This window comes from Amblyomma americanum, chromosome 5, assembly GCF_052857255.1.
Source record: "Amblyomma americanum isolate KBUSLIRL-KWMA chromosome 5, ASM5285725v1, whole genome shotgun sequence".
NCBI lineage: Eukaryota > Metazoa > Arthropoda > Arachnida > Ixodida > Ixodidae > Amblyomma > Amblyomma americanum.
Genome location: NC_135501.1, coordinates 57980801 through 58008085, shown reverse-complemented (window position 1 = coordinate 58008085; position 27285 = coordinate 57980801). Strand labels below are relative to the sequence as shown.

The 27285-nt window shown below is 45.6% G+C and overlaps 2 protein-coding genes across 2 annotated transcripts; one reads left to right on the top strand and one right to left on the bottom strand.

Moving 5' to 3' along the window:
- Positions 1 to 251: 251 nt before the first annotated feature.
- Positions 252 to 16637, bottom strand: LOC144134720 (uncharacterized). The gene is made up of 5 exons (XM_077667566.1): positions 16561 to 16637; positions 12350 to 12412; positions 8025 to 8099; positions 7792 to 7845; positions 252 to 360 (listed from the first exon to the last, which is right to left on the bottom strand). Exons 1-5 carry the CDS (start codon positions 16591 to 16593, stop codon positions 283 to 285), a joined length of 303 nt encoding a protein of 100 aa, XP_077523692.1. The 5' UTR covers positions 16594 to 16637; the 3' UTR covers positions 252 to 282.
- An 8295-nt stretch (positions 16638 to 24932) lies between these two features.
- Positions 24933 to 26083, top strand: LOC144133900 (uncharacterized). Its single transcript, XM_077666960.1, has 2 exons — positions 24933 to 25111; positions 25579 to 26083. The coding sequence occupies exons 1-2, from the start codon at positions 24933 to 24935 to the stop codon at positions 26081 to 26083; spliced, it is 684 nt and encodes a 227-aa protein (XP_077523086.1).
- The last annotated feature ends 1202 nt before the right edge of the window (positions 26084 to 27285 follow it).

Sequence of the window (27285 nt, the reverse complement as noted above, 5' to 3'; positions counted from 1 at the left end):
GGCAAATGCATTTTCTTCCTTTTTTATTCCACTAGGAATTTGTGTAAATGACACTATCGCCTTCAGGGAATTGTTTTTTCTTGTATACACAAGCACTTCTTTCTTTCGTCTTTGGCTCTTCGACGTAGGAATTAAACACCTCATGAATGCTCCATTAATTTGAAATATGAAGAGATCATCCTGTTCATTCTGAGCGGAACCTGCGTGCCGCGCTAAGAACACAATAAGAGCGAGTCAGCAAAAACAGTCCAGCGCCTTTTATTTCCAGCATTGATGCGCATCTCACCCGGACATGAGGTCTCTGAAGAACTTGAAAGCGAAGAGTACGTACCTTACATCAGGCGACCAAAGGTAGCAGTTCTGCAGTGAGGGACAAATGCAGTGTTCATTAAAAGAAACACGCTGTTATAGCAAGAGAGATGATTTTAAAAACCTATCTGCCTTGATATGGCAGATTGTCTGAAGGGTGCAGTATGTCACGCTACGATTGCTCATTTCCGGAGTCTAAGTTACGACTTTTGTTTCAGAGTATTATGTCAGGCTTCCGAATGAAATATGTTGCATTATTACCTGCTGATTTCTACACTGTAGAAGAAGCGTTCATTCCAGCAAACCCACACCCTCAGAAAGAGTCACCATACGTTGAAAGCGTGCCGTCGAAGGTACAGGTCGTGGACATAATAATATGGACCGAGCCTCCGCGCTCAAGATTTTTCCTCGTATTGCGTAATGAAAACTGAAATGTTTGCTGCCATTATGTGCAAGGGCAAAGGTAAATATTTCTGGCACGTGCATCAAATATGCTTTACGTTTCGGTAGGTAACGCGTGAAAAGAATGACCGTGGAAGCGTGGTTCATATTTTTGTGTCCGCGATTGTACACATTGCTTATACCAAGAACACGAAGCGTTCGCAACTTCAGTGTGAATATTTGGAGACGGTCGTTGAAGAAAAGTGGTCGGAAAGGCGCTGAATACATTAAACTTCAGAAATTATCGACTGCTTCTATGGATTGATTTTGGTATACCGTAGAGTATCTAATGAAATAATCCCTGGTTCACTAGAGGTAAGTAAAGAACCTGTAGGCCTGAATATTTATGAGAACGTGCGTAGGCCGAAGCTTTAAGACAACCGAGGGCCGAAATGTTTCAAATCCTGCAACAGGCCACGACGGCTGGAGACATTCAATTAGGAAACCACGGAGTTTGATACAAAGGAACGCCGACTCCACTAACAGCAAGGGATCTGTTTTGTTACACAGGAGAAAACTTAGTGTGGACCATGGTCGGAGGCGCTCAGATATGGCATTAGAACTAGTAAAGCGGTCCCACTACGCCGCTGCTCCGGGGTTATAGGTGCCCCCTTATTCTGGAAGCGCGCACATGCGGCGTGACATGCGTCGTGGCTGCCTGCACCAGGGCGCTCCATATGAGCATCGCTTGTTTCTACTGCGTCTCTGGTCGGAACAGCATTTCGTTTCACAACAGTTATAAGGAAAATGTAAATAGGATGCGAAGCCGGAGCCCGATTGAGGTCTAAAACCAAGCGCCAACGATGGCACATAGGGTTATAGAACTGGGGCGCCAAAATTATGTCATTATCATCAGCCTCACTACGTCCACGGCAGCTCAAAGGCCTCTCCTATGCCTCACAAATTAACACTGTCCTTTGCCAGCTGCGCCCACCATATGCCCGCCGATTTCTTAATCTCATCCGCCCACACAACCTTCTGCCGCCCCCTGTTACGTTTACTTTCTCTTGGAATTCACTCCGTTACCCTTAAGGACCAGCGGTTATCTTGCCTTTGTATTACATTCCCAGCCCTAGCCAATTTCTTCCTTTTGATTTCATCTCAGCTATCATTAACGTGCACTTGCTCCCTCACCCACTCTGCCGGCTTCCGGTCTCTTAACGTTACACCTATCATTTTTCTTTCCATGGTTCGCTGCGTTGTCCTTTACTTAAGCTGAAACCTTTTCGTTAGCCACTGCGTTTCTGCCCCGTAGGTGAGTACCGGTAAAGTACATCTGTTGTATACTTTTCCATGAGGGATATTGTTAAACTGCCATTCATGATCTGAGACAACCTGCCATATGCGCTCCACCCCATTCTTAGTCTTCTAGTTAATTAACTCTCATGATTCAGATCAGCTGTCACTACCTGTCCTAAGTAAACATATTCCTTTACCACTTCCTGCAGCTCGCTACCAATTATGAACTGCTGTTTACTTGCTAGACTGCCGAGCATTACTTTTGTTTTCTGCATGTTAATTTTAGACTCACCGTTCTGCTCTGCCTGTCTAACTCATTGATCATGATTTGCAGTTAATCTCCTGAGTGACTCAACAAGACAATGTGATCAGTGAATTGCTAATTACTTAGGTATTCTCTGTTCACTCTCATCCGCAACTGTTCCCAATCCAGGCCTCAGAACAGAACACCTCCTGTAAACAGGCGGTGAATTGTATTGGCGAGATCGTGTGTCCCTTCTTTATTGGAGTTTTACTGCTGACTTTATGATGAACCACGGTAGCCGTGCAGTCGTTATAGATATCTTCCAGTATTTTCACATATGACTCTTCTACACCTTGACTGCGCATGCCTGCATGACTGCTGAGGTCTCCACTCAGTGGAATGCTTTCTCGTAATCAATGAAGGCTGTATATAGGGGTTGGTTATATATGCGCATTTCTCTTTCACCTGATTGATCAGTGCAAAAACAAAAATACGAACAAAATAATCGGTCGCTCATATGTAAATTTGTGGCCTTTTCAAACACTATTCTGTTTAATTGTTTTGAAATGGTTCAGTTAGGCACATTTTGTTTAAGCACATCGCTTTTTTATAAACACTTGTTTATGTTCGCAATCCTTTCGAGCAGGAGGACAGCGCTCTTATGACATCCAGCTCGAGTACTCTGCGGTTTGCTAGCCGCTAGCTGGCGGCCTTGGCCGGCGTATCTCGTTATATCGTGACTTTCTTGCGTGAGCCTGTATGCCTTTTATTAGCATTAATTTCAAGCGCTTGGTTACATTTGTCTCTAGGGCTTATTCTGGCCGGCTACGTGTACACGCTTCTTTTTTTGCAGTCTCGGCCACAGTTCGAGTCGTACGCTTTTGACGCTGCCGCCTTCGGAAAGACCATATGTGGTTCGTTGGGAGGTCGTCGTGCTCGTCAACTAATACTATCATCGAACTAATATAGTCTCCACACGTACCGACGTCCTAGCAAACCGAACCTTGACCGAACAAGGCTGAACACATGATGTCGCCCGACTGCCGAGTTTAACTACGTTAAAACGATACTAGTTTTTACAGCACTATTATCATTTATGCACAGCAGGTAACTAGCCCTTTCTCTGGGCCTGCAAATTTTAGACTTGTATCCTGCGTTATTTCATCGAAATCTTTGTGTGTGACTCTTCAGAATCTTGTGTGTTTGGGTTTTAACTAACAAATTATTACTTTTAATAAAAAATTGCCTTATTGCCCCTTTTTTTGTAAGCTAAACACGATAGACACAATTCTATCCCAATCTATTAGTCACAAACTCGCGTTTAAAATAAGAGATCCCATACGAGAGGCAGTAACTATACCTCTACAAGTGCACCCCTCGGGAGTTGAGACAAATTTGCTAACACCTTGAAACGTCACGTACACTAGCGCCTTAAAATTTGATCAACGCGGCACAACGCGCGAGGATTAAGGCAAAAGCCACAAAAAGCGCTGACCAGCAAAAAGTTCCATCGGCAGTGTCCTTTCGTCATGCTGCCCCTTTGTTTGATCTTGTCTCGTGTGTCGCGCTGAACCTCGAAACCCTCAAGGATTTAGCCTTTCCGCTAGAAGTCACCAGGCTATAACGTTACTTTTTAATGCGCAAGCATTCATAGTGGCCCTTCCCCGCATTTATCATTGCGCGTTTTTCTGCGTGCGTGCGTGCGTGAGTGCCTGCCTGCGTGCCAGCCTGTCTGTCTGTTTTTCTGTAGCTAGTTTTGTGGTAAGTTGCCCACTACATGATGGACAGGTGAGCAGCTTGCCTACCTTGTCAGGCAGTGGCTCAATCGCAAGAGGCTGCTCGGGAACTGCAACCTGGATCCATCACAAATACGAAAATAGACCATTATTTTTTTTTTGCTCCTAATTATCCTGCCAGCGTTTAGCTGTCCACTCATTTGAAAGAGGCCCTGGCTCCAATTCACAGGCCGCCATGTTTTGAAAGTATGGGCATATATGCAAGCTACGCTACCACTGTACATCTACCTTAGCAGTGTCAACGTGTGGCCCATCAATGAGGCTATATATCTCAGCGGGGAGGGCGGCGAAGAAGGGAAATCATGCATTAAGCCTCGCAGGCGAGCTAAGAGTGGCTTAGGGATAAAGTACAGCGCAAAGCAGATTGTTCGACGTGCACTGCGCATTCGCGTTGTAATCTCGCGTCTACAGATTGCATTACGGTGCCAGAGTCGGCGTTCGTTTGTATCCTAGCCGCCGCGGTGATTCAGTGGTTATGGCACTCGACTGCTTACCTAAAAGTTAGAAGACGCGTGTTCGATCCTGGCAGTGGTTGACGCACCTTAATGGAGGCGAAATGCTACAGGCCTGTGCACTGTGCGCTGTCAGCACACGTAGAAAAATCCCAGGTGGTCAAAATTTCCGAAGGCTTTCACTACGGCGTCCATCATAGCCTGAGTCGCCTTGGGGCGTTAAACCCACAAAACCAAACCAAACATTTCTATCTTACTCCGTGTTGCAGACTACAGAGCGTGCCGTCCCAATTTTCTACAACTAGTAGCTGTTGACGAAATCATGTTCCATTAACACAACACCGAAGAAATAGCTCGCGCTTTCGCAGAAATAATTGTCTCTACTAAGAAGTGAGCTCGCAGCCGGTACGCAAGTATTGGCCATTGTCAGGGTGTTTTTGGGCTAACAACGAGAGGTAATTGCTGGCTGACTCAAATATCAGCCAGTTATTGCAGGCTGTAACTACGACTAGTGACCCTTACAAAAACTCGCGAAATACAGAGTAAATACAAGGCTGTGAAAACGGCTCTGGCGAAATACAGTCATCTGCTTACAGAGCTCGCAAGACGATCTGCATTCTGAAAAAAAGTGGAGTTCGAGTAACACGGCTTTACTCATTTTATTTGCTCAACCTTACCACTATATGCTTCGAAAACTAACAAAATATTTTAAAGGGATACCTTGCAATCATCCATAAGTTCCTGCCAAGCTGAAGCACGATGCACTGCAGTGAACAGAATACTGAATTCTATTTAAATGCGAACAACTTGATACGTGGTGAGCCGATCTAAAAAGCTTCCGCGTATTTAGGTTAATATAAATCCTCCAATGGCGGTAATTAATTCCTCCTTCATCCCCCGTATTTTTCTCTACCACCTCGAATGTCTGCATGACATGATGTTTCCGTGGCATTTGTCAACGGCGCGGGCACCATTGGCACCTTGCTATCATAGCCTAGGATTTGTTGCTCAAATGTTTAGTAGTTCGGTGCTAGAGTTACGGACTGCAACATTGACTTAAACGAGACGCGGACAGGCACAGCTTGTTGCTATACGCATGTTGCTCCCTGTGCAAAGAGTAGCTTACAACTGTATCTTGAAGTTAACTGCGCAATATGACACACACACACACACACACACACGCACACACAGAACCAAAAATGAGGACGAACACAGCACTTACTATAAAGCGAATAATTTATTTCTGCGACATCAGTAATAAATACGCAGTATGGCAAAATGATTTAGAGCGCCCATGTCAGGGACAAAAATATAGCAACAGCAAAACCAAATGGTATGCACAAAGCAACACAATGATTATGCTTCCCAGTTTCTTGTCCAGCAGTGTGATTTAAGGAGTGCCGACGCACGTATTGCCAAGCCTTCTAATCTACAGAGCCTCGATTATTTCACGCGTGCATTTGTCCCGATTTCTTGCAACCACTCGGAAATCACTGTACTGTGGTAGGCATTCTTTTTTTCCTTTTTTCTGCCTCTTCGCAATCTCGGCAGTGAATGCCGAGGTGACCAGATTTAGCTTTTCAAACTTTGCAGCCGTGCTCTTTTAATCTTTAAGACACCATCCAGTCTGCCTTATATAATGTGCACCATAGTACAGCGGGATTAAATACACAACAGCCTTAGCACAAGCGAAGAAGCCATGTTGGTGCTTTGTGGTGCACGAAGCCTGATAGCCATTTCGCTTGCAGCTTTTGTTGCCTGAAGAGAGTCATCGAGGACACGGTCACATTCAGTAAGAACATTTAGGGTTGTTCACGATTACCTTGTTTTTACCGACTGTGCTAGAACCGAACTTCCAGCTCAACTTAACTTCTTCCGTCCATTTTTTTTTTCTGATTGCCTCACCCCACTTGAAATCGCTCACGAAGTTCATCTTCATAACCCCATCAAATTTCTAGTCCTTGGCCTGTACTTTACCTGGTAAACATGTTCGTTGGCCTCCGAATCCGATGGTAATAAGTCCCTGCTCCTGTACGGATTTTGCCATACAAAGGTAATAAATTGAGGCATCATACTATCGTGCTTAAAAAGTTTCACATCTAAATCTTGCTGTCATAAACAGCTTTTCAGCTTCACTGAACAGGTAAAAAGACTGCTTTAGGTTGCTAGCCCACTTGAGCTGCTAACATCTGTGGAACACGCGAAGGCTTAGAATCGGGCAAGTGTTGCAAACGTGTCTCAGTGATTCCATATCTAGATGGCATATCCCACAGCCTGGAAAAAGTTAGAAAAAAAGTTGGCGTAGGTGTGGTGTTCTCGGCGCTTGATCGTTTGGCAAGCTTGTTCCGAGGCATAAACAGCTAAAATGTCAAGCAGGTTAAGTGCACCACGAAGCATCGATTCGGGGTGCACTCAAGCGTCGTCGCTTGTGATCAGACTTTAGTTTATTCAACTCCGCTGTCCTGTGGTGCACAATATAATGGGCAGACTGGATGGCCTCTTAATGAAAGAATAATTGAACACCGCTGCAAAGTTTCAGAAGCTATGTCTGGTTACCTCGGCATTCACTTCCGAGATTGTGAAAAAGCAAGAAAACAGAAAAAAACAATGCGTGCCACAGTACAGTGATTGCGAAGTGGTTGCAAGTGCTGACAAATGCAAGCGAGAAATAATCGAGGTTCTGAAGATTAGAAGACTAGAAAATTTATGTGTCGTCGCCCCTTCAATCACAGTGCTAGATAAAGAACTCTCACTTCTGGGGCAAGCATAATGATTGTGTTGCTTTGTTCTGAGGATTTGGTTTTGTTGTTGCTCTATTTTTGTTCCTGACATGTGCGCTCTGAATGCTTCGCCTGTCATCTTCGTATATATTACTATTGTCGGGGAAATCAATCATTCAGTTGATAGCCAGCGCTGTGTTCATCCTCATATTTCTTTACCTGTCTCTGTGTGTGTGTCCCAGACTGCGCTGTTAACTTAAAGATACTTCGTTACCAATTAGCCCGCCAAAATGTCTTTGCAACTGTAGTTTGTGTTGAAAAACGAGGTAACCACATTTGCAGTGTTGCACAAGTTAATTTGTTTCCGTTTTTTTACATTTTTTATGGGCAATATTTTTACACGTAAACTTCTTATGTACTATTGTTTTTTCTGTGTCAAATCATGACGTTCGTTAGGAACCTCACACGAGTCTTGAGCTAACTTGCCCACTAAAATGCGTTGAGATCTGAAAAACAGCCAAGCTCTTAAAGCTGTAAACTGCACGTCGCCTAACAAAACGTGACGAAGATGAGACGACCGAGTTACTTACATTGAATCTGACCAATGCGTCGCCGAATACAATGTTGTACTCTTCTTTCCAACGCTGAAAAAAAAACACACACTTCACTACCCGTTTTGTCAAGAGGGTTCATTATCTCATATGGTTGCTTGGATTGGAAAGTTCGCACACTTTCGTGAGACAATTCCTTGGCCTCCTCTGAAGTTATTTCATTATGATTGTAGTTCAATTAGTGAGTTGCCAAACAATTTTCTTTCACTCACCCTGCTCGCTGTGTCCGTGTACATGCCAATCTTGAGCATACAGTCTCCCATTGCTGTATCAAAAGCAGTCCTGTTCTGCCGAGAGAACGAAAAGCGAAATGAATATTACCCAGGAACTGGAAATTGCACCGTGCAGAATAATGCTATTGTGTCGAGGTCGTGACGGCAATGCACATTATTGACTGCGACAAGAAGAGCACAAGAAAAACCGATTCTTAAGCATTCCACTGATTGCAGCACACATATGCTACGAAGCATCCGCTGTGCGCGCAAAATCAGCAGCAATTCCCGAAATGCGCGCAAGAAGACGAATGTTTTGCCATCAGCTCTCATTTGTTTAAGGCACAATTCCGAATTTTTCTCTCTTTGCCGGATGTTTTTTGATGTTGACGTGAACTGGTAGAGGGCTTGCCTCAGAGGAACCATGGCGACATACTTCGCAACTGATGACTTCAGGTAGGTGTGTTGGTCTTCTGATAGTGAGACACTTGAAAGCCTTTCCTCGATAAGTTATTTATTACAATGTGCACAAAACTTCGTTACACCTGCGGAAATATCTCGGACTGTCTGCTATAACTCAAGAAAGCTCAATCTTCCACGATCCGGACCACCACCGGCCATCACACGGCCAACCTGACCAGTCGCCGCTGAGGGAAACTTCGTCTTCCACCTCCACAGCCCCGGGTCCACCACCGGTCGCAGACAACCAATCCGGCCGGCTCCCACACAAATAATTTATCACGCACTCCTTCACGCGCATCTGTCCCTTTGCATTCCCGCCAAAACTTCATCATCAGCCAATAGCCAATTCTACCACCAAACTTACTCATTAGCCAATAGGTTACTCTCCCGTCGCCTTTCTGACTTAAAGGCATCACAAGGAAAGAGAAAAGTACACAATATCAAACGCATGCCTCGCTGTAAGCCGACGTGGCTAAGTAAAAGACACTACAAAGAAAAAAAAACACAATTGCACACACGCATCGTTGTTAGCCGCTGTGGCTAGCCAGCCGGGAAGAATAAAGAGAAACGTACAGCGCCAGAGTTCTGTGAGATCTGTGATGCCGATCATTATTTTGACGTCTTCTAATGATTCGGTGATCCGGCGACACGTTGCATAAGACTGGACAACGTCTTAACGACAATATGTAAAGTTTATTACATGTACCAAACAAAACAATTACACTATAGGCAAGAGTAGTACTGGCGCCACTCTGACCATCGCGACGGGTTTATTCGCCCGTCAAATTCTCCATGAACGAAGTCTCTTTCGGAGTTCCCCGAGACCCTCCGAGCCTCCTCTCCAGGGTCCATCTGCCCTGGCCCGGCCTACGCCGGTCTCTACCCGGTCTGTACCCGGTTTTTGCCAATCTCCCATGATTCCCCTTCGGTCTCCGTAGATATTTCTCTTCCCGCCAAAAAGCCGCTCTGAAATGTCTTCGCCCAGGATTCTGCGGACACTTTTAGTAGCCAATAGGAAATGCGCTTGTCAGAGCCAATCAGAGTAATTTTGTTCAAAATGAAGGACCGAATATCACGCCGGTGCTCACGGAGTTGCCTCGCAAGCATCGCCTGAATTCCGTGAAGACGTTGTGCATTTCCGTGTGCAGTTACGGCACACAGACACAAACGCATAAAAACGACTGTGAAAGCACAGTGAAGGTGAACGCACAGTGCGAACCGCACGCACTGCCCTATTCGCGCCCATTACCCTTTGCTGCCCGTCTCTGGAACATCCGGTTCGTCACGCGACGTGCCATCGAAACCAGTAACTTACGCCCACCCCCTCGAAAGACTAGGGTCGGCTCCGCGCGTCGGCTCCGTTTTGCGGCTCGAACGCGACCTTGCAAGGCCTGGTCTGCTCGAAGCCGGCTCCGTTGCAATCTGTTATCCGCCATTATCGGATTCACTTTACCACGCTTGTTTAAAGCAAACCCACTGGAACGGCGCCGTCTGCGTTGACTGCTAACGCGTCTTCCCTGTCCCGGATCTCTGACGAAGCGGAGCGAGATATGGCAGCTTATTTGCCAGCCGCATAAATGATTCCTTCAGTACTGAGACTGACATCACGTATCATAAGGTCATATGATTGCAATACCTTAAGAGCATACATATTAGTCCCACTTTGATATAAGCGGACACAATTCCTTTCTATAATTCTGAGGACGTGCAATTCCTTTTTTAGAATTCAAAGTGAAGCCAGCGTTTTCTGCCTTCTTTTTAGGCGAGGAAGAACGCTGCTTGCTTAAATCATTCACACTGACGAGCAAGGTCCCCTCGTGTATATGCCGCGTAAGGGTCCTCCTCTATTTCGTAGGAGGATGCTTCTTGCAGCCCTGCGCTCGAAAGTTGAAGTCCATGAAATCTCCGAAGCGAAATGCTTTTAGCTCCCATTCTCGGAAGCCTGAAAGCAACATCGCGGAGAAACCGGCACGAAGCCCCGCTGAACCTGAAGCCTAAATTTTCTGCCTGTATGTTACGCGTTGATTACTCTCTACTAGTAAAAGCACTGAAGTCAGGGAAAGGTGAGGCGATGAAGCTGTTCAATGGCGGCATGTGCGCTAGGATTGGCAGATATGTGTAGCCTTTGACCGTGCACAAGTGCGACACTCTCCCGTCGCACGCAGTTTTACCGCAAAGCACAGAGGTAAAACACGTTGAGATCCGCCATCAGGGGAAATCCCGACTCAGGCGCTTACACAACTCCTGTTGTAGCGACACCGACTCTTGTTTGAACAATGCTATGTCGTACACCGAGCACGAGCCGCCAAATGGATTCGCGCGCATCTCAAGCTCGTAGTAAAGATTTCGCTGTCTCACATGGAACTCCGAGGGCTGGCGCGGTGGCTCAGTTATGGCGCTCTGCTGCTGACCCAAAAGACGTGGGTTCGATCCCGGCAGTGGCGGTCGAACTTCGGTGGAGCAAAAATTCTAGAGGGCCGTGTACTGTGCGATGTCTTTGGACGTTAAAGATCCCCAGGCGGTCGAAATGTCCGTACCCCTTCACTACGGCGTCTCTCAAAGCTTGACTCGCTTCGGAACGTTCAGACCCCCATAAAACATTGAATTCCGCCGCTTCTTAACCGGCAGCAACGGCGGCTTGTAGCTCGTCCCAGCAATGCCTGGATCACTCGTCGACGCCGCTCCTCGCCGGCGCTTCGATGCTTCCGCTGCTGTCCATCCATCGGGGCACGTGCCTCCGCATCCGACGGATTCCTTCGCTTGCCAGGCGGCTTCGCTGCGGCAGTCGACGGTCCGGGCTTGGCCAATGTGCCCGACTAAGTCTCCCGCTCGCGCTTTTCTCGTTCACTTGGAGCACTGGCTTGCGTCCGACAGCGACGCTCCATTTGATCCCTACGCCGACCGGCGTCGCGTTAAGCAGCGTGGACGGCTCGATACTTCTTGTACCGACGCTTGCTGTCTCTCCTCTGAGCTTGGCTACCAACCAGAACCCCCGTAGCTGCTTCCTCTGTCTTCCTCCTGTTGCTGCTGCAGCGTCTGTGAGCCTGCCATGGCATTCATTGAGAATTTGCTGCACCAGCTGACCGCACCTCGGGCAGGCTGCGTCATGTCAAAGTCTGCGCTGCTTGGGCAAACAAGGACGTGTTAGACAGACAGAGACGTTAAGCGCAGTGTGCCAACTGAGGTTTCATTCCAGAAGATTAGAACGAAGAAAACAAGTACACGTGACTAAGGTGCGACGATAAACAAAAAACGCAATAAGCCATCCCCCGTCATCGCCGTTGTCGTCTGCCTATACGCGGAACCAACTGCTCGAAATGCTGCATGCCATAATGTATAATCAGCCACCGGGTGGAGCTGCCTATACCAGCTTGAACAATAAACACTTTTTCCATCCTTGCTCCCTGACTAGGAATCCATTGAACACCGGTGCAAATGCAGCAGCTTCGTTTCCTCGGACCGCTCATCCATGACCGAAAGGTTTCGCGGTATGTGTTGTTCTCCCAGCAGAGCACTTGCTAACGGGTGAAACGTCTTGGGTGCCGTCATTCTTTATCTTTTTGTTCTGTGCTTTCTAATTCTTGGCACCAGCAGCCCGTTCGCTGTGCTGCGCAATGCAAACAGCTAAGTCAAGAGATAGAAAGGCCCGAATATGCAGCGAACAGCACATTTGTTCTATACTGCTCGACACTCGGGTAAGAAAGAGGCCAAGGCACCAGAAGGCGGCGCTAACGCGAAAGTGCGGACGTCGGCTAAAGCTTGTCAAGTACAGAATGTGGTGAATTAAGCTGAACGGCCTGTCCAGCTAGAAAATGAGTTCTTAAGATGAGAGGCACGTCTCGGGCTCCTTACACAGCACTCACCTTCCGGTTCTTGTCGTTGTAAGCGTGGCACAATCGTACAGCAGCGCATGCTTGCGAAACCTCCTGTCCGGAGAAAAAAAAGCACAAACAATGGATAGTGAAGATGGTGCTCTGAAAAGTGGGTCGTAAATAAAATTACCCTTTCCATGTCTACTCACTCGCCCAAGGCCGTTTATACATCCACGGCGAGTAAGAGGCAATTGCAACGTCCCACATGACATGCACGCGACAGTCGAACGTTCGTCGCGAAGTGGAAACGGCGCATAAAAAATACGTTTACTTCTAAGACCAACATGGATGCAAGGACACTCAGAGCCGTGATGATTCAGTGCAGAGGAGACAAAGATAAAGTTTTATATAATATAAATCTCACGAAACATTCGGACACAATGCAGTAATTTGTGAACATGGTCTTCAGCGATTCCTTGCTGCTAGGAGACCACCATACTACTGGTAAAAAGAAAACTTGTAATAACGTGTCCCGCTTTCCTCAGCTTACAAGCACTGATAATCAAACAGTTAGAAACTTCATATCTGAGATTTTCTAGACACCGGTGCCATCTTATTCAGAACTTGTCTGGAGCCTTCGGATTCTTGTGCAGCCAACACTTTTATTTAGGTAGTATACAGTGTTACTTTTTTAACCTTTCCAGATTTTTATTTTAAAAAATGTGAAAATTGTGTCAGTACGCTCTGTCGACCTGGATTTGACAGCAAGGCGGCCATTATGTACCTGATATGGATCAAAATCAAAAGATTGCTTAACTTAAATTATCTTTTTCATTTTTGCTTTCAGTTGGCAGGGTTATGCTGCGATATTGATGGCCGTCAACATCGAAGGTGAGTTGTGTTTAAAAATTTTATTAATCGTCCATGTGTTTCTTAATCGTCAACCTCTTGAGTTGGCCTTTCTGCGTTTCATATTTATAAAATGGCGTCTCTCGCACTTCGTATGTATCAAATACAGGCGCAGATGGTGTATTTGAAGATGTAGAAGAATTTAACTTGATATCGGCGACGGTGTTAAGCGCAGCGATGCCTTCAGCCGCTGCCTACAACGGCTGAAGACGACGTGCATGTGTTACGTCATAGCTACCTTGTACGCATGGTGGCGGCTATACGGACGTAGAGAAAGCATATGGCGTCACATGCAAAGATCCTTGAGAACATGTAAGATTTGGGCCTTTCGTTGCAGATTACGAAAGCTGTACACAACCTGCTGAAGGACGGGACAATCTAAATTCGGCTTATTGGCGAACAAATATGCCATTACACTTCAAATAGTGGACTGCCACAAGGCTCAGTCTTAGCACCTTTACTATTTATCATAGCTTTCATACCATTGGTTTCAAAACTAGGAGAAATGCCACATATACAGATTATGATTTACGCAGACGACGTCACGATGTGGTTCGCTCATAAGCGCACTGAGACGAAGGATCTTCATTTAAAAGAAGCCTTAAACACAGTGGAGGAGGATGTACGCGAAGCGAGCCTGGAACTGTCGCCACAGAGGTCAAGCTACATTCACGTGGCTAGCAATAACGGAAGAGAGATATTTCTGTCCACAAGGCTCGAGCTTACGGCTCGCAACCATACATTACAAATGTGGATGAGCTGAGGGTCCGTTGGCTCGACATACATAATCCACGCAAAAGAACACAATGGCCGCATAGAAGAAAGCAGCAGCAGCACCAGCAGCAGCACCAGCGGCAGCGGCGGCGGCGGCGGCCAATCTTCACTTCATCAAGTGCACCTGATCTAGGGGCAGAGGAGCTATGACTGAGAAAATCATACGTCTTCCACGTTCAACACTTTGATCAAGGATAGTATACAAGGATCAGTTCCATCGACTGAAAAGACGGCAATGGGCGGCGCGAGAAACAATAAACAGGAACGTAATGCGCACTATCACGCCCCTCCTAAAACTCACGCTCATCTCGATTTGCACGAATATGCATAGTTGAACACACCGAAATTGTTCAACAGTGACAGCGAGCAAGGCATCTGAAGAGAAAATACCTTACATCCGTTGGAGCCGCGCACAGTAAGGTGACAGCGCAGCCGCCAAAAATCGTACACCGCCTCTGTGGGCATACTCTACAATAATTACAAACAAGGTGACCAAGCTCCATCGCAAAGCAGAGTCGACAACTTGAACAGTGGTCGACAAAAGTCCCGGAACATGTATGCCTTATAAGCGCTCATCGGTGTAGAAAACGGCGGAAGAACGGCGATTACAAAGCGGAAGTGAAGCAACCTTCAAACTCTCCGCCACATTTCCAAAAATAAGTCCAATTGGTTGGCCCGGTATTGCACTACCTCCGGGATCGGCCTTGTCTCTAGCGCGTCTTTACTATCCTGTCTTTTTATCCCATCTTTCAAATCTCCTACTATATGCACGTGGTAGCGATTGTGGCTCGGCTTGAGCCAGTGAGCAGGCCTGTGCACTTTCCTTTTCTTTCTTCCTGGCCACAACAGACAGACAGGCAGACTACAAAACTTAACCATTCCGAGGTAATCACACATCGTAAATACTTCCGCACCATTCGGAACCGGTTGTAATAGAACGTCTATAAATTAGCGCCTCTAAAAGAAATCCATATCTGCCCAGACTCAACAGCGGCTATTAAACAACTCAAAAGAGTGACGAAGGCGCTAATCATTACTCAGGAGATACATGCTCTTCGTATGAAGTTAACGAAATGCATTCAGATATGTTTGACACAAGAACACACTCAGAATGCTGAGCAGAGGACAGGTGACGACCTTACACACCAAGCAGCAAATACTAATGCCTCCCGCACTAGCCTCCATTTTCTTCTCCGCTCCGCTCTTCCCATTTTGCCGTCCTCCATGAGGAGAAGTACACGTGCCCTAATTACCCCGTGCACTTATCCCCCCCCCCCCCCCCCCCATAACTTAAGGGGTTTCGAGGACGTATCCCTTAGAAGGATGAGGGCAGGGGTGGCTCTTACCGCGTCGGTCACGTGCCGATGGGGCTCTCAGGCAGATGCAGTGCCCAGAACATGTCCAATTGTCCCAAGCCGGCCACTGACGTGGATCTTCGCCATTTCAGCGAAGATCTACCCACGAGCGCAGGACTCAAGAAGAAGACGATTGCTGGAAGCTGGACTTACGGCTACAAGGAACACCTGCCCTTGTGACTAACGGACAACGCTAAGAGCAGGTGCCAACTCGGGTTTCTGGAGCAGAACAGTCTCCACGACATACTTCAGCTTATCGACAGCCCCTGTTTATGCCACATGGCAAGTCTTCGAATGACAAAAAAAAAACAGTTCGCAACGATGTATCTCTCACAGTTTTTAAAATAAATATCTGCAATGACTTAAAAAATCACCCTCTATAATACCTGAAAAAAGACATTGGCTGAGGACGAATCCAAAGCTTCCAGACGAATTTTGAAAAAGATGCCCGTGCTCTATGGAAAATCTCACATACGGAGTTTTCAACTGTTTTGAAAATATATGCTTGTGAGCTCATTAAAGGGCTCGCGCAACCCGTTATTTGAAGTTTTCAGTTTTCCGACAATATGGCCGACTTCTAGCAAGAGAAATCTCTTAGTGCGTGCTCACATTATGCTGCACCGTGTTGTAGTTTCGTTGCATTTATATATCACATCAACCTTTGTCGCATCTCCACTGAATCACAAAGTACAAACAAAATCTTTCAATTGTTGAGATATCCTAGTAGTTTATACGCTATGAATCGTAGCGTGACTTGCTATATTATTCTGTCGTACGGTAATTCTCGAGTTGCATGTAATGCGCTATTTCGAACTTAATGACAGGGGAATGTAAGAGCCGTGTAGCACTGCAAAGATAAATCCTCACTGTATTAAACAATATGTTTAATCTCAAACACAATTAATTCCTCTCCAATAGTGGTAATGTTTGTCCGTAGGGAGTTCATTAATTTATTTAGAATACTCTCAGGCCAAAAATGCGCCATGCGCAAACTGCCCGCCAATAGTGCGTTTCGCGGAGTATTGTGGGCGTGCTGAAGTAAAGAATTCCGGGGCTGTGCAAGCACTCGCCGTGGCATGAGTGTGATATTGAACGTTAAACTTATTAGAAATACACGACCATGCACATATGTGCTGTTTTGTCCACTTTGAGGTTCCTGGGTCTGCCACATTCTCTCTCTTGCATCATTCAGACCAAACGACCTGAGAAAAGGGTTCTACAGACCTTGATGAAGCCTGGACGAATATTCAGGTCCATAATTGCCTTCTTACAGTGAAAGAATGCGTCAGTCGCTTCCCTGCCTGCCTTGGCCCTGTCTAGAGGATCTGGAAATGAAAACGCAGAGACGTTACAGGCACAGGAGAAAAAAAGAAAACGAGTACAAACGAAAGATTGGATTTGGCCTGTATCGATATATGTACCACATCGTCACGACACTGACTCCGGTCTCACCTAAAACAGATTTTTAATCTAGAAAAACCGAAAAATAAAATTAGCTGTTGTCGTCCCTGGCTTATTTTGCAAATAAGCCGACGATGACATTTCCGATGCAGATCCCTGCAGCTTGGCTTCATCGCCAACCGGTCAACAACGATGACTGCTTAGCTATTTTCGATGTAGTGGTGGTAAGTTTGAATCTCTTACCGGGAATCAGTATTGGCAAAGAACAAGAATTCTGCAGAGTTGTCTAAAGGGTTCCTTTCAATTTTCGGGAGCCTCGGAGCCACAGGCGTTTATCTTAGACCTGCATTGTAACGGTGAAATCTGGCTATGGCTGGCTGAAACCGGCATTAATCATAGCCATTATTGTGTTTTGTACTTTGAGTGTTGTGTCCGTGTTTTTATCAAAAATGACTTATCCATCAATATAGAGGTGCGAGTCGACACTGTATGCGGGATTTTGAACGTCGCGGTCAGCGGTGCACACATGTGCTTGAGGCTGCCGCTCTGGCAATGCGAATCTGGACCTTACGTTGTGTTCAACAACACCCGCATTGAAAATGTTTATTTCACGTATATTTTATTCAAAACGTCACCTTCTCAACAGTATTGTTTATTAATTATGAGTACATAACAATGCAGCCTGATGGGTCGCCATTTCCACATCGGCAGTTCTTGTCGGCAAGGGTGCAGGTGCATGTTCAAAACAATGTGTAGTGATCAATGTGCCATCCGAAGTCATGCAATCTGCAAGGCTGCATTTCGTGACACTTCGTTTAGCTTTCCATCCTTGTAGCTCTTCGTCACTGGTCAAGTCCATCTCATTTTGTCATAGAACTTGTCACATTATGCGTTCCGGAATTTTCAAAGCGGTCAAAAGTTTATGGAACGCTACATTGCCAAAAAAATAATTTTTTCGTCTTGTTTCCCTGCGTACAAGCAAATATATTCGGAGCCGAATTGCGGTTGTGCAGATTGTGCAATGTGGTACTATATCTACGGCGATGTGCATCGGATGAAAATAAATTATATTGCGTCGTCAGAGTCACCGTCTGTAAACTTTGACGCCTGGCGTACATTACCGATGTTGAATTCAATTTACATTTTTTTGCTCATAGTGCAGGCGTAAGTTTCCCGTTTTAGGCCGATGTCAAATTCCCTAATTTCTCCGCACATACATGTTCCACTGCAAGATCACAACAATTTCGAAAGCCATTCCTTAGATTCTTTGCGGAATGTCAAAGTGAATTGCAGGAGATTTGCAGGTGACCCCCGTGTCTTTACAAGTGCATAGTCTCGCGTAGAATTTCGGGTAAGCGCTAGCTATTAATTTTTAACATGCTGAGAATTCCAAGTTGAGTTGCGAAAAGCAACAAATCACTTCGCTCTATGCACACTTCTATTTTTGACAAAATGGTGAGCTCCATCGCTGCAGCTCTTTTTAGTAGCACATTCTGGCCCTAATTCTGCTGCTTAAAATAGGCAATTTCTGGCGAAACTGGATCTTCAACGCACTGTTCGCATACTGCTGCCCATTATACAACATGCACCCTATGACATCCTCTTCAGGAGTCCTCAGCAGTTTCCTCTAAGCGCGCAGATAATCACAGCGAGTGCCTGACATTGTTTCTCCCAGCTCACACGCAAACGAATAAAGCAGCGAAAGAATGGCCGTGCCATAAAAAGGTAGGTTTTCAAGAAATATAAATTTATTTTGTGCAGAAAGAAGCCAGTCATAGGAGGAGTCGCAGTAATAATAAAAGAGCAAACGAGGCAAGAACGGTACAATTTTTAGGTATTTGGCAGTGGTGTGTATCCCAGGTAAATAGTAGTGTAGAAACAAAGAATGTCAAAGACAATAACAAAACGACTAATTTTTTACTTGGTCGTCTAAAGTTATACCTATATTATATTCTTTATTCACATAATTTGCGCATTTTTGATATCTTTTTCTCTGCTTCTTGAAGCAACCGTTGGTGACTGCGAGGCACAGCCGGTGAATGTGCTCCGGCAACAGGTTAGCCGTAAAATAGATCAATCAGTTGATCACTGTCAATAAGATTTTATAATACCTATTACTAGAGACGCATCAATGTTTACTTTATGAATATTTTGTGTTCAATAGTTTCCGGTATGTATTCAGCGGATTTCATTATTGTTTATTGGGCCACAATTTCCCCTGCCTTTTGTTTGTTAACACAGTAGGGTTTCCTCTGTTTATTTGCATTATGGACGGAATTTAGGCGAACATGCTAACTTCAATAATGACCATTTTCATACTGTAGGTACCTCAATAATTAATTAATCTTGAATCTTGCAAAAGCATTTATTGAATGATTGCATGACAGACACCAATATCATAAAGAAGGCGCATATATTGATGGAACAGGTAATGCAGGCTTAGGAATTAAAATTGAAAAAAAAACGTCGCGCTATCTTGGCAGGGTTTCAAAATGTTTTTCGTTTTCCACCGTACACAATTAATTCATAGAAATATAACGCCGGCATCACTTTTGGAGCCTAGAATTGCTTAGCGCCAAACAGGTTACATTAAAAAATATATCGTTAGAAGCGGAAATTTCAATCTTGAGCGCACATCTGCAGGAATAAAATAAGAGCCCTTACTCATTTTGTAATCACAAGGATCCATCGTTGAAGCCGCCGCTGGTAGTGCTGCAATGAATAGACACAGTCTAACCGATACCTCCATTATTTCAAAAGAACACTGGGTTGCAGTGGGCTCGGACGGATTGAGAAACTTTAACTTCCCACTTTTTAGGCGCTTGCTAGAAACGCGCCGTTGGAATCCCAGGAAAGGCTTTCGCATGACGATACTGCGTGACGGTACCTGCCATCGCTCTCCGGCCGTTGCTGTCACAGGTCTGTTTGTTTTACAGCAGGCCTTGCCCCTTAGGCATTCGATTACAGATGGCTGTCACGATCGCGTTTCGTGATCTCGAATTGGAAGTTTGCCATTTGTTTGCAAAGGGGAAAGAAATCTGTGATTTATTACAAATCGTAGAGCGATGGATGACTTGAGGCGCGTGCGCAAGTGTAGTTACGCAGCGCATATGTATGCTCATGACGCTCGGCATCGCGAGCAGATTCGTCCTAACAAAGCAAATAAAACCATGACTATAAAATTATGAAAAAAATTTCGGCGGCAGAAATGCGCCGATTTAGTAGCTTGTCGTAGCAAGAAACACCAGCGCTTTGGAAAATGTCTCTTGCGCCGGAAGGCAGTTAGCAGGGTGCGGACCATGTGCGTCGGTGCTTGAATTTCAGTGAGGTGACGAAAAAGGTGTGGCGATACAAAATTTGCCATTATTTACTTCGAGGACAAAAATTCTGGCAGTTAAAAGTTTATGCATAGATGTATAGGAAATCGTAACATAACGTAGGAATTGCAGGCACGTTAGCCGTTATGTCATAGTAATAGTGACTACAATGCACATTGGCTCTCATTCAAGAGCACCAAACACTATTCCTCCCCAAAAAGAAGATTACTTGTTGGTTAACCATAGCTTTTGGACTAAACCTTCCAGCGCCACCACACGGACCTTGAAAAGAAGAGGTTGTCCATTATCCACCTTTGTCCTAATCTATACGAGTCTGCACTGTTAATTTTCGCGATTTCTCATCAGGTCAACATTTCGTTTGCTTAGCAACATCGCGTGATTTCTCAAGTATGTTCTGTTAAATATCTCGAAATTACATACGACACCTCTCTCTCTCTTTGTGGACACATATAGATCAGGTTGCTGCGAATGGAGTTCGGGTGGTGGACTGCTGCGCAGGCTCAAAGCCCCTGCTCTGCCCGCGCAGACTCTCTCTTTTGTCCGTTCGTAAAATGCACATCCACCCCATTAGAATTTGGCTGCGTATTGTTCCCTGGAGCGCCTGCATACAAAGCACGCCCTTTCCTCCTCTTAGAACGAGCAGCACTGTGCATCTGTTTGCGATCCCTAAATTGGTGGCCAAGAATGTTTTGATTCTTGACGCGCCGCTGGTGTCTCTTACAGCAAAGTTTCACCTTCTGACGGTCCGAACGTCCTTAATGCTATGCGATTCGGGGAAGCATGATGAATCATTATGAAGCAATTGATTTTCCTTCGTCAGCCACGGGAATTGCCTCACGTCGGATGGTCTCGTTTTCACTCTTCAGATCTGTTTTTCTGAATACTTGCTCGAGTCATTAAACGTACGTAAATCTAAAATTCTTCAGGTGCGGTTCAACTCATTTGTGGATGTCTTTGATGGTACCAATCCACGCAATGCCAAATTAATGCATCCGCCTTTGTTAAAGGTTATGTTGACAAAGTACCTAATGTTCTTTCGCTGCCATATTTCAAATGTGACAGATTCCTCGCTGTGTAAATAAAAGGCAGGTTTAGGCGTTTTCTGTCAGTCTCTTTAAGGGTATTTTTCTCTTCGTCGTCCAGATTTCACACCTGTTTATTTGACTGAGATTCTAGCAGTCGGTCTTGCCCAGCAAAAGTTGTCGAACTGTTTTTGTGTGGTAATGATAATACGGAATTATTATCTTTATGCAGTTTTTATCCCCGTCTACTGAATGGCAGTAATATTATGGGATAAAGTATTTCATTCCTCCTCAGGTTCAATCAATTCGATTTGTCTCGGTTCTTGGCCACAAGTGCTTTCACTTCAGGGAACTTGCTAATCTTTTAGCGAAGGCATCTCTGAGTGGTCCAGTCGTTGATCTCCTGCTGACCTGTGCGTACATTATGGCGACCAGGTTTCGTACGTACACATTAGTGCGAGAATTTGCCGCATCAGCGCTTACTTCCTTAGATAATTTTCAGCGCCTGGTGTTCTCTTGGAGGGGTGAAGTTTGGCGATCTCGTAAACTTGTGGTTTCCTTTACACGCTTAGCTGTCGTGTGCCGCAGTTAAAATTTTACCTCTATAAGCCTCGCCTTGCAATCGCACCTTTGTATACATATAGTGCTGAGCCAGAAGCAATACATCACTTCCTTTTCTTTTGTCCCTGTTTTATTCCTACAAGGAGGCGACTGCTTGAAGTTCAATTCCAGAAACTGATTTCGCGCCTGCCTTCCGCGCTTGTTATTTCCCATGACGGTTCCATGCTTGCACACAGCAATGGAAGTGCTTGTTCGGCCACTCAGAAATTTCTTCTCGAATAAAAATGCCCTCCATAATAATTTATTGTTCTTCCTTTTTATTTATATATTTCGCTCTTATTATCTTTTTCTGACTTTCCTCATTTCTTCTTTGCCTCCCAAAATTTTGGGTTCGTTAGTCCCTTTACCACTCTCAACCATCTCTGTCACTGAATTTGAGTTGATCCTTGTTTTCTGATCTCAGCTCATTTCCGCAGCATACAATAAAAAAAACTGGCCACCACCACCTGGTCGTGAACATTTTCCTTCGTGAGTATGCGCCATTATATATGATGGACAAAAGCAACAACGATTAGACAAGTTGGTGTTTTGTTCGCTGGCCACGTCTGGTCATTGCGTCGCAATCTGTCTTCAGTCGTGGCCTGTGTGAAGCGCGCGCGTCCGTTTCAAGCCGTGAGCAATGATAGCGATTTGTATCCGGAGTTGATCCTTGTTTTCTGATCTCAGCTCATTTCCGCAGCATACAATAAAAAAAACTGGCCACCACCACCTGGTCGTGAACATTTTCCTTCGTGAGTATGCGCCATTATATATGATGGACAAAAGCAACAACGATTAGACAAGTTGGTGTTTTGTTCGCTGGCCACGTCTGGTCATTGCGTCGCAATCTGTCTTCAGTCGTGGCCTGTGTGAAGCGCGCGCGTCCGTTTCACGCCGTGAGCAATGATAGCGATTTGTATCCGGATAGTCGCCGAGCGTGGTTCTAGAAGCTGCCGCTCCGCGCACTGATTGCCAAGACACGCTTTAAGAGACGACGGCGCGTCGGCACAGCAGCTAACTCCCGCGGTAAGTCGCGTTCGAGCTTTGTCGCGGGAGTATCGCGCGGGCATTTTCGCGTGTTTTGCAACCTGTGTTCTGAAAATTTCAAGGAACGCTTTTGCACAAATTTCTCGTTCTTTGACGCTCGTGCCCTGCTTGAATTCTAGTGCTGGCACTGGGCAAAAATGGTTTGGTTCCATATCTTTCTGCAATTCCACATGGTGATGACTGTTCTTTTCAGGCGTGCTGCCGCACAGAAGCGATGACAGCAGCTTCCTGCACATGGCTAGCTTGGTTGCTCGTATAGTGGCAAATAAAGAATACGCAAACTGGATTACAACAGTTGTCGCAACCAAAACATCGCGATAATGTTCTTGCGGGCTAGCTCACATCCGTCGTCGCAAGATCAAGTTCGCGCAACAATATCAACTCCATGATTAGTTGCTGAGCTAGTTGTACTGAAGGGGCTCCTTGAATCTGATATTAATGTTTTGCTTAGAAGAAATTCATTTCCTAACCTAAAGGCTGCATGTCTGCCTCACTTTTTGCGGTCCTCCTTCCCACATTGCTAATGCAACACACATCACAGCCGCAAAGTGTACACGGTGGTTATCATCACTGGCAGATTTGTGCGGGGCCTTACCAGTAAACAGAGCGATTATATTAGCATATCTCAAGGACAAGAAGCCGCTGGTGGTCGTAAAGGTTGACAGTAAATAAATAAATATATACCGAAGACGTGATGTTTGTGGTTTGTCAGGTAACTGTCCATCCTGCTGCCGTTTCGCATTCGGGGCCAGGAGTCTACCATTTTCTGTTCAAATTAAAAGCTTCGTTGAAGATTTTGGCTCGCGCGTTTCGATGCTTTTTCTGCGCACGCGAAGTCACAGATAAGTCCACCACAGCAAATTCAGAAAATCGCTTGCAGTGAACACAAATGGTGCCGCGCTAGGTTTTGAATGCTTACAAAAATGCTAACTCCAATCTTAGACATATGGTGTTTTTGCAGTATCTTTAGTAAATCAAAGATATTGTACAAAATACGCCGCGAACACATATTAAATCATTAACTGCAGCATGCCGCTTTCGTTATTTGAACCGGAGGACATCAACACATCCGTGTCCCGAGAAAGCGGACGGCGCGCACAAACACATTTTTACACAGGCGTAAAACGAACCGGCGCGCTACAGATCGGCCGTGCTTCAGAAAATCTGGGACCGCGTCTAGGGTACACCTTATGCCGGCCTTGCACTGCCCGTGTATGTGCCGGTTCCCGGCATGGTTTAGCGGCGACTCTACGTACTGCTGTCCTACTAAGCCAGCCTCTGCCAGCTGTCTACCCGTGACGTATTGGACTCGCCTCCACAGGCATCTTTCGAGCAAGGCGCGTGCACTCAACTGATACCCACATGGCACGGCTTCCCTGAGCTGTCTGACGTAGCGCTTTCTACGAAAACAATGCGCCTATATGATTCCTTCTCCTACAGTGCCATGTCTATGTCCATGATGTTTTAAGTCAGCTCGTACGCAGCTTTCTGGCCAAGAGGCGCCTCCCGAACAGTCTCTTCGAGCGGAACCCGGACTTACGCTGAACGACGACCTGAATGCGGTGGTCATTACTTTTTACGGCATTACAACAACGCCTTCACACCCTTTTGACACTTCCCCCGCGTTCAACGGACAACATTGGCTGTCCCTTTTTTTTTTTGTGGAGTCGTCTATACGGTCACGACACCATGCACCATCGTTCGCAAGCCGGCCTGTGCTTTGAGTCGTTTGACACCGTCGCTCTGGACACCAACCCCTTCCTCGATTACTAGCCGCAAGCAGAATGTTATCTGCGGTTTTGTTACACCGCGAGGGCTATCATTCCACTATATGCACTGACCGCAACACCCCTTCTCTGTGTTGCGAAGCCGGGGACCACTCATGTCGCTTTGTTGGTCCGTCATGCCTTCTCCGCACCTCGTGCATACTGCCGTCCCGGCGGCGTATTTTTGGCGCCTGGACACGAATGCGCCGCGAGAGAGAAAGCAATGAAGCGAGGAGGAGAGGACGCTGCCTGGTTGGCTGCGCGATTCTCGCGGTCGGCTGTTACATACAGTGGGCAGCATCCCATTTTCCCCCCCTCCCGCCTTTCCTTTTCTCCACATTACCGCCCATAAAAGAAGTTTTGAGTCCGCCGCGGCTGCTTTGGACATTTTTTATTCGAGTAGCGTGTTCCATCCGTGAATTATGGCGGCATCATCGCTGCCGTTCGAATGCGAGTTGGACAGTGACAATTGCGTCGAGAACGTGAGTTGTTTTCGTGTGGCTCTGAACACCGACGGAGACGCGTACGAGTGGCTCACCAGCTACGGTGTTGCGACGAGAACCACGTGGATCGTTGACTGGGAAGTTGCAAAGCCTAAAAGGTATGGGAGATTTTGCATTTTATTCACCCATGCACTTGATGTATTACTCTAAAGAGCGGTCGTCTATTCATAATTGTTTCGCAAATGTGGACTCTGACAGACTTCAATTTTCAGTTTTTTTGCTAGGCTGGCTTCACCGCATGACAGTAATGTAGTGCAGAAAATTACGCAATATTTACATTATTGTTACCAGTGTTTTTCTAATGTAAAATAGACTAAAGCCAAAAGATGAGCGTTATTCTGAGAAGTGAAGTCATTTGCATTTGTTTTAGAATTGCGGAATTGTGGACTGTGACAGATTCCAATTATCAGTTTTGTAAGGCTGGCTTCACCGCACGGCAGCAATGTCTGACAGCACTGCGCAATATTTACATTATTGTTACTAGTGTCTCTCTAATGTAAAATATTCTTACGCAAAAATATGAGTGTCATTCTAAGAAAAATCACTTGCATTTGTTTTTTACTAGGATCGCATCCCACAAGAAGTGGAAATGCCAGCACTCGAAGAGGAATAAGATTACTGGCCAAACGGCCACCAACTGTCCAGCCTTTGTGGACATCACAATAAAGAACATTACTAGGGACACAAAGAAGCGGGACCCATACCTGAAGAGGGCTACGCCGTTGCGTGCCATTGTGAAAGTCAGGGATGACCATAATCATGCGCTAGACTGTGCTGATGCCTTACGTCTCCTGCGCACCACAGCTGACACTCGAGCTGTATTCCATAGCTATTTTCATGATGGCCTCACACCAGCACAGGCCATAGCTATGCACCAGCAGAAGCTAGAAGCTGAAGATGACGCCGCCGAGAAGCTTGCCAGTGGTGCCGTGAATCCAAGCGCAGGCACTGTTTATTACTGGCTCCGGCTGTGGCGGGATCATCATTATGGCAGCGCAGTGGACCCTGTCAGCAAACTTTCAGAGAAAGTGTCATGCTATCTTGACAAGGGTAAGCTGCAATATATCTGAGCAGTGTAGTTTCTTTTCTTTGAAATTCCTGCGACTTCTTGAAAGGACTGAACTGCAAAGGTTTTTTGGGTGGTTAACTGTTTGCATTTGCACATATTTGTCTGATTATTTTTATTTTTGTGGTCTAGGTATTTCATAAATATTTACCTTTTGCTTCACCAGAATAATCACCAAATGTTGTAGCACATCATGCTGCCATCAGGGGTAACCTCTCGGCTAGCAGTAGTTTTTCTTTCCTCATAGAGGGACCACCTGAGGCTTTCGAGTATATTCATTCAAGCCACAGTGGCTCCTTTTTGGTGAAAATAGTGCAGGATGAAAAGCCATACGCATGTCTAAATCAGCTTACAGCAACCTTCTCTGGTCTGCATTGCCAAAGCTGTGTGGTTTACAACAAAAATCCCATCCATGATGAATACTTCCTGCATTGTGAAACAGTGAGTATGCTACAGTGTCTACTTTTCATTATCTGTATTATCGAGATTTAATATCCATACATGCCAACATTACTCTGCCCAGTGATACATTTGCCTCACCCTAAGCCCGAACCATAGCATTACAGACATGGGCATGCAGGTGCAACCTACTTGGACCCCATCGGCAGCATGTGGTTGTCTTTCCTCGTGCGTTCTGTCACGTTATGTTACGCAGTTATCCTACATCAAAAAAAAATTACGCTGTCACTAATTTCTCAATACAGTTTACAACATTAAAAGAATAACTAGAACAGTATTCCCCTATGCTTTCCTGGACTTTATTGATCGTTTCTTGTGTACATATTAATGAACCAATCATTTCCCTTCCCTTGCTTGCTAAAAAGCATAAAGAAGGTATCTAGTTCGGCACCCTTGATGTCATAAACAGGCATAAAAAGGTTCAACATGCGAAGTGCACGCTAGCAGAGGTAAACTTGATAGTAGTAGTGCCATAGCTCGGTTGGTCGAGCACCATCTGCAAAACGTGGAGGTCTTTGATTCAGATTTCAGTGGAGGCATGTAACTGCCTTTTCTCCTACGTTGTGTTGAATTATCTAACATCTAACAAATGATTCTGCTGCTCCTAATTTGATGAATAAGAACATGAAACTTATTTTTTGAAATTTCCGATTTGCTTTGACTGCCGGCAACTTTTAAATGTATATCTTAACAAGCCCCTTATTTACCTTTGCTTCTCTGCTTAATGCCGCTTTAAGTAGGAGTCCT

Bases quoted from the DNA above. Each gene is read 5' to 3' on its own strand.
- LOC144133900 (XM_077666960.1), top strand. From the start codon at position 24,933: ATGGCGGCATCATCGCTGCCGTTCGAATGCGAGTTGGACAGTGACAAT. The intron at 25,112-25,578 runs GTATGGGAGATT...GTTTTTTACTAG, and splicing joins GAAGTTGCAAAGCCTAAAAG to GATCGCATCCCACAAGAAGT.
- LOC144134720 (XM_077667566.1), bottom strand. From the start codon at position 16,593: ATGGACCTGAATATTCGTCCAGGCTTCATCAAG. The intron at 12,413-16,560 runs GTCTGTAGAACC...TTCTCCGGACAG, and splicing joins TTCGTCCAGGCTTCATCAAG to GAGGTTTCGCAAGCATGCGC. The intron at 7,846-8,024 runs GTGAGTGAAAGA...TTTTTTTTTCAG, and splicing joins ACACGGACACAGCGAGCAGG to CGTTGGAAAGAAGAGTACAA.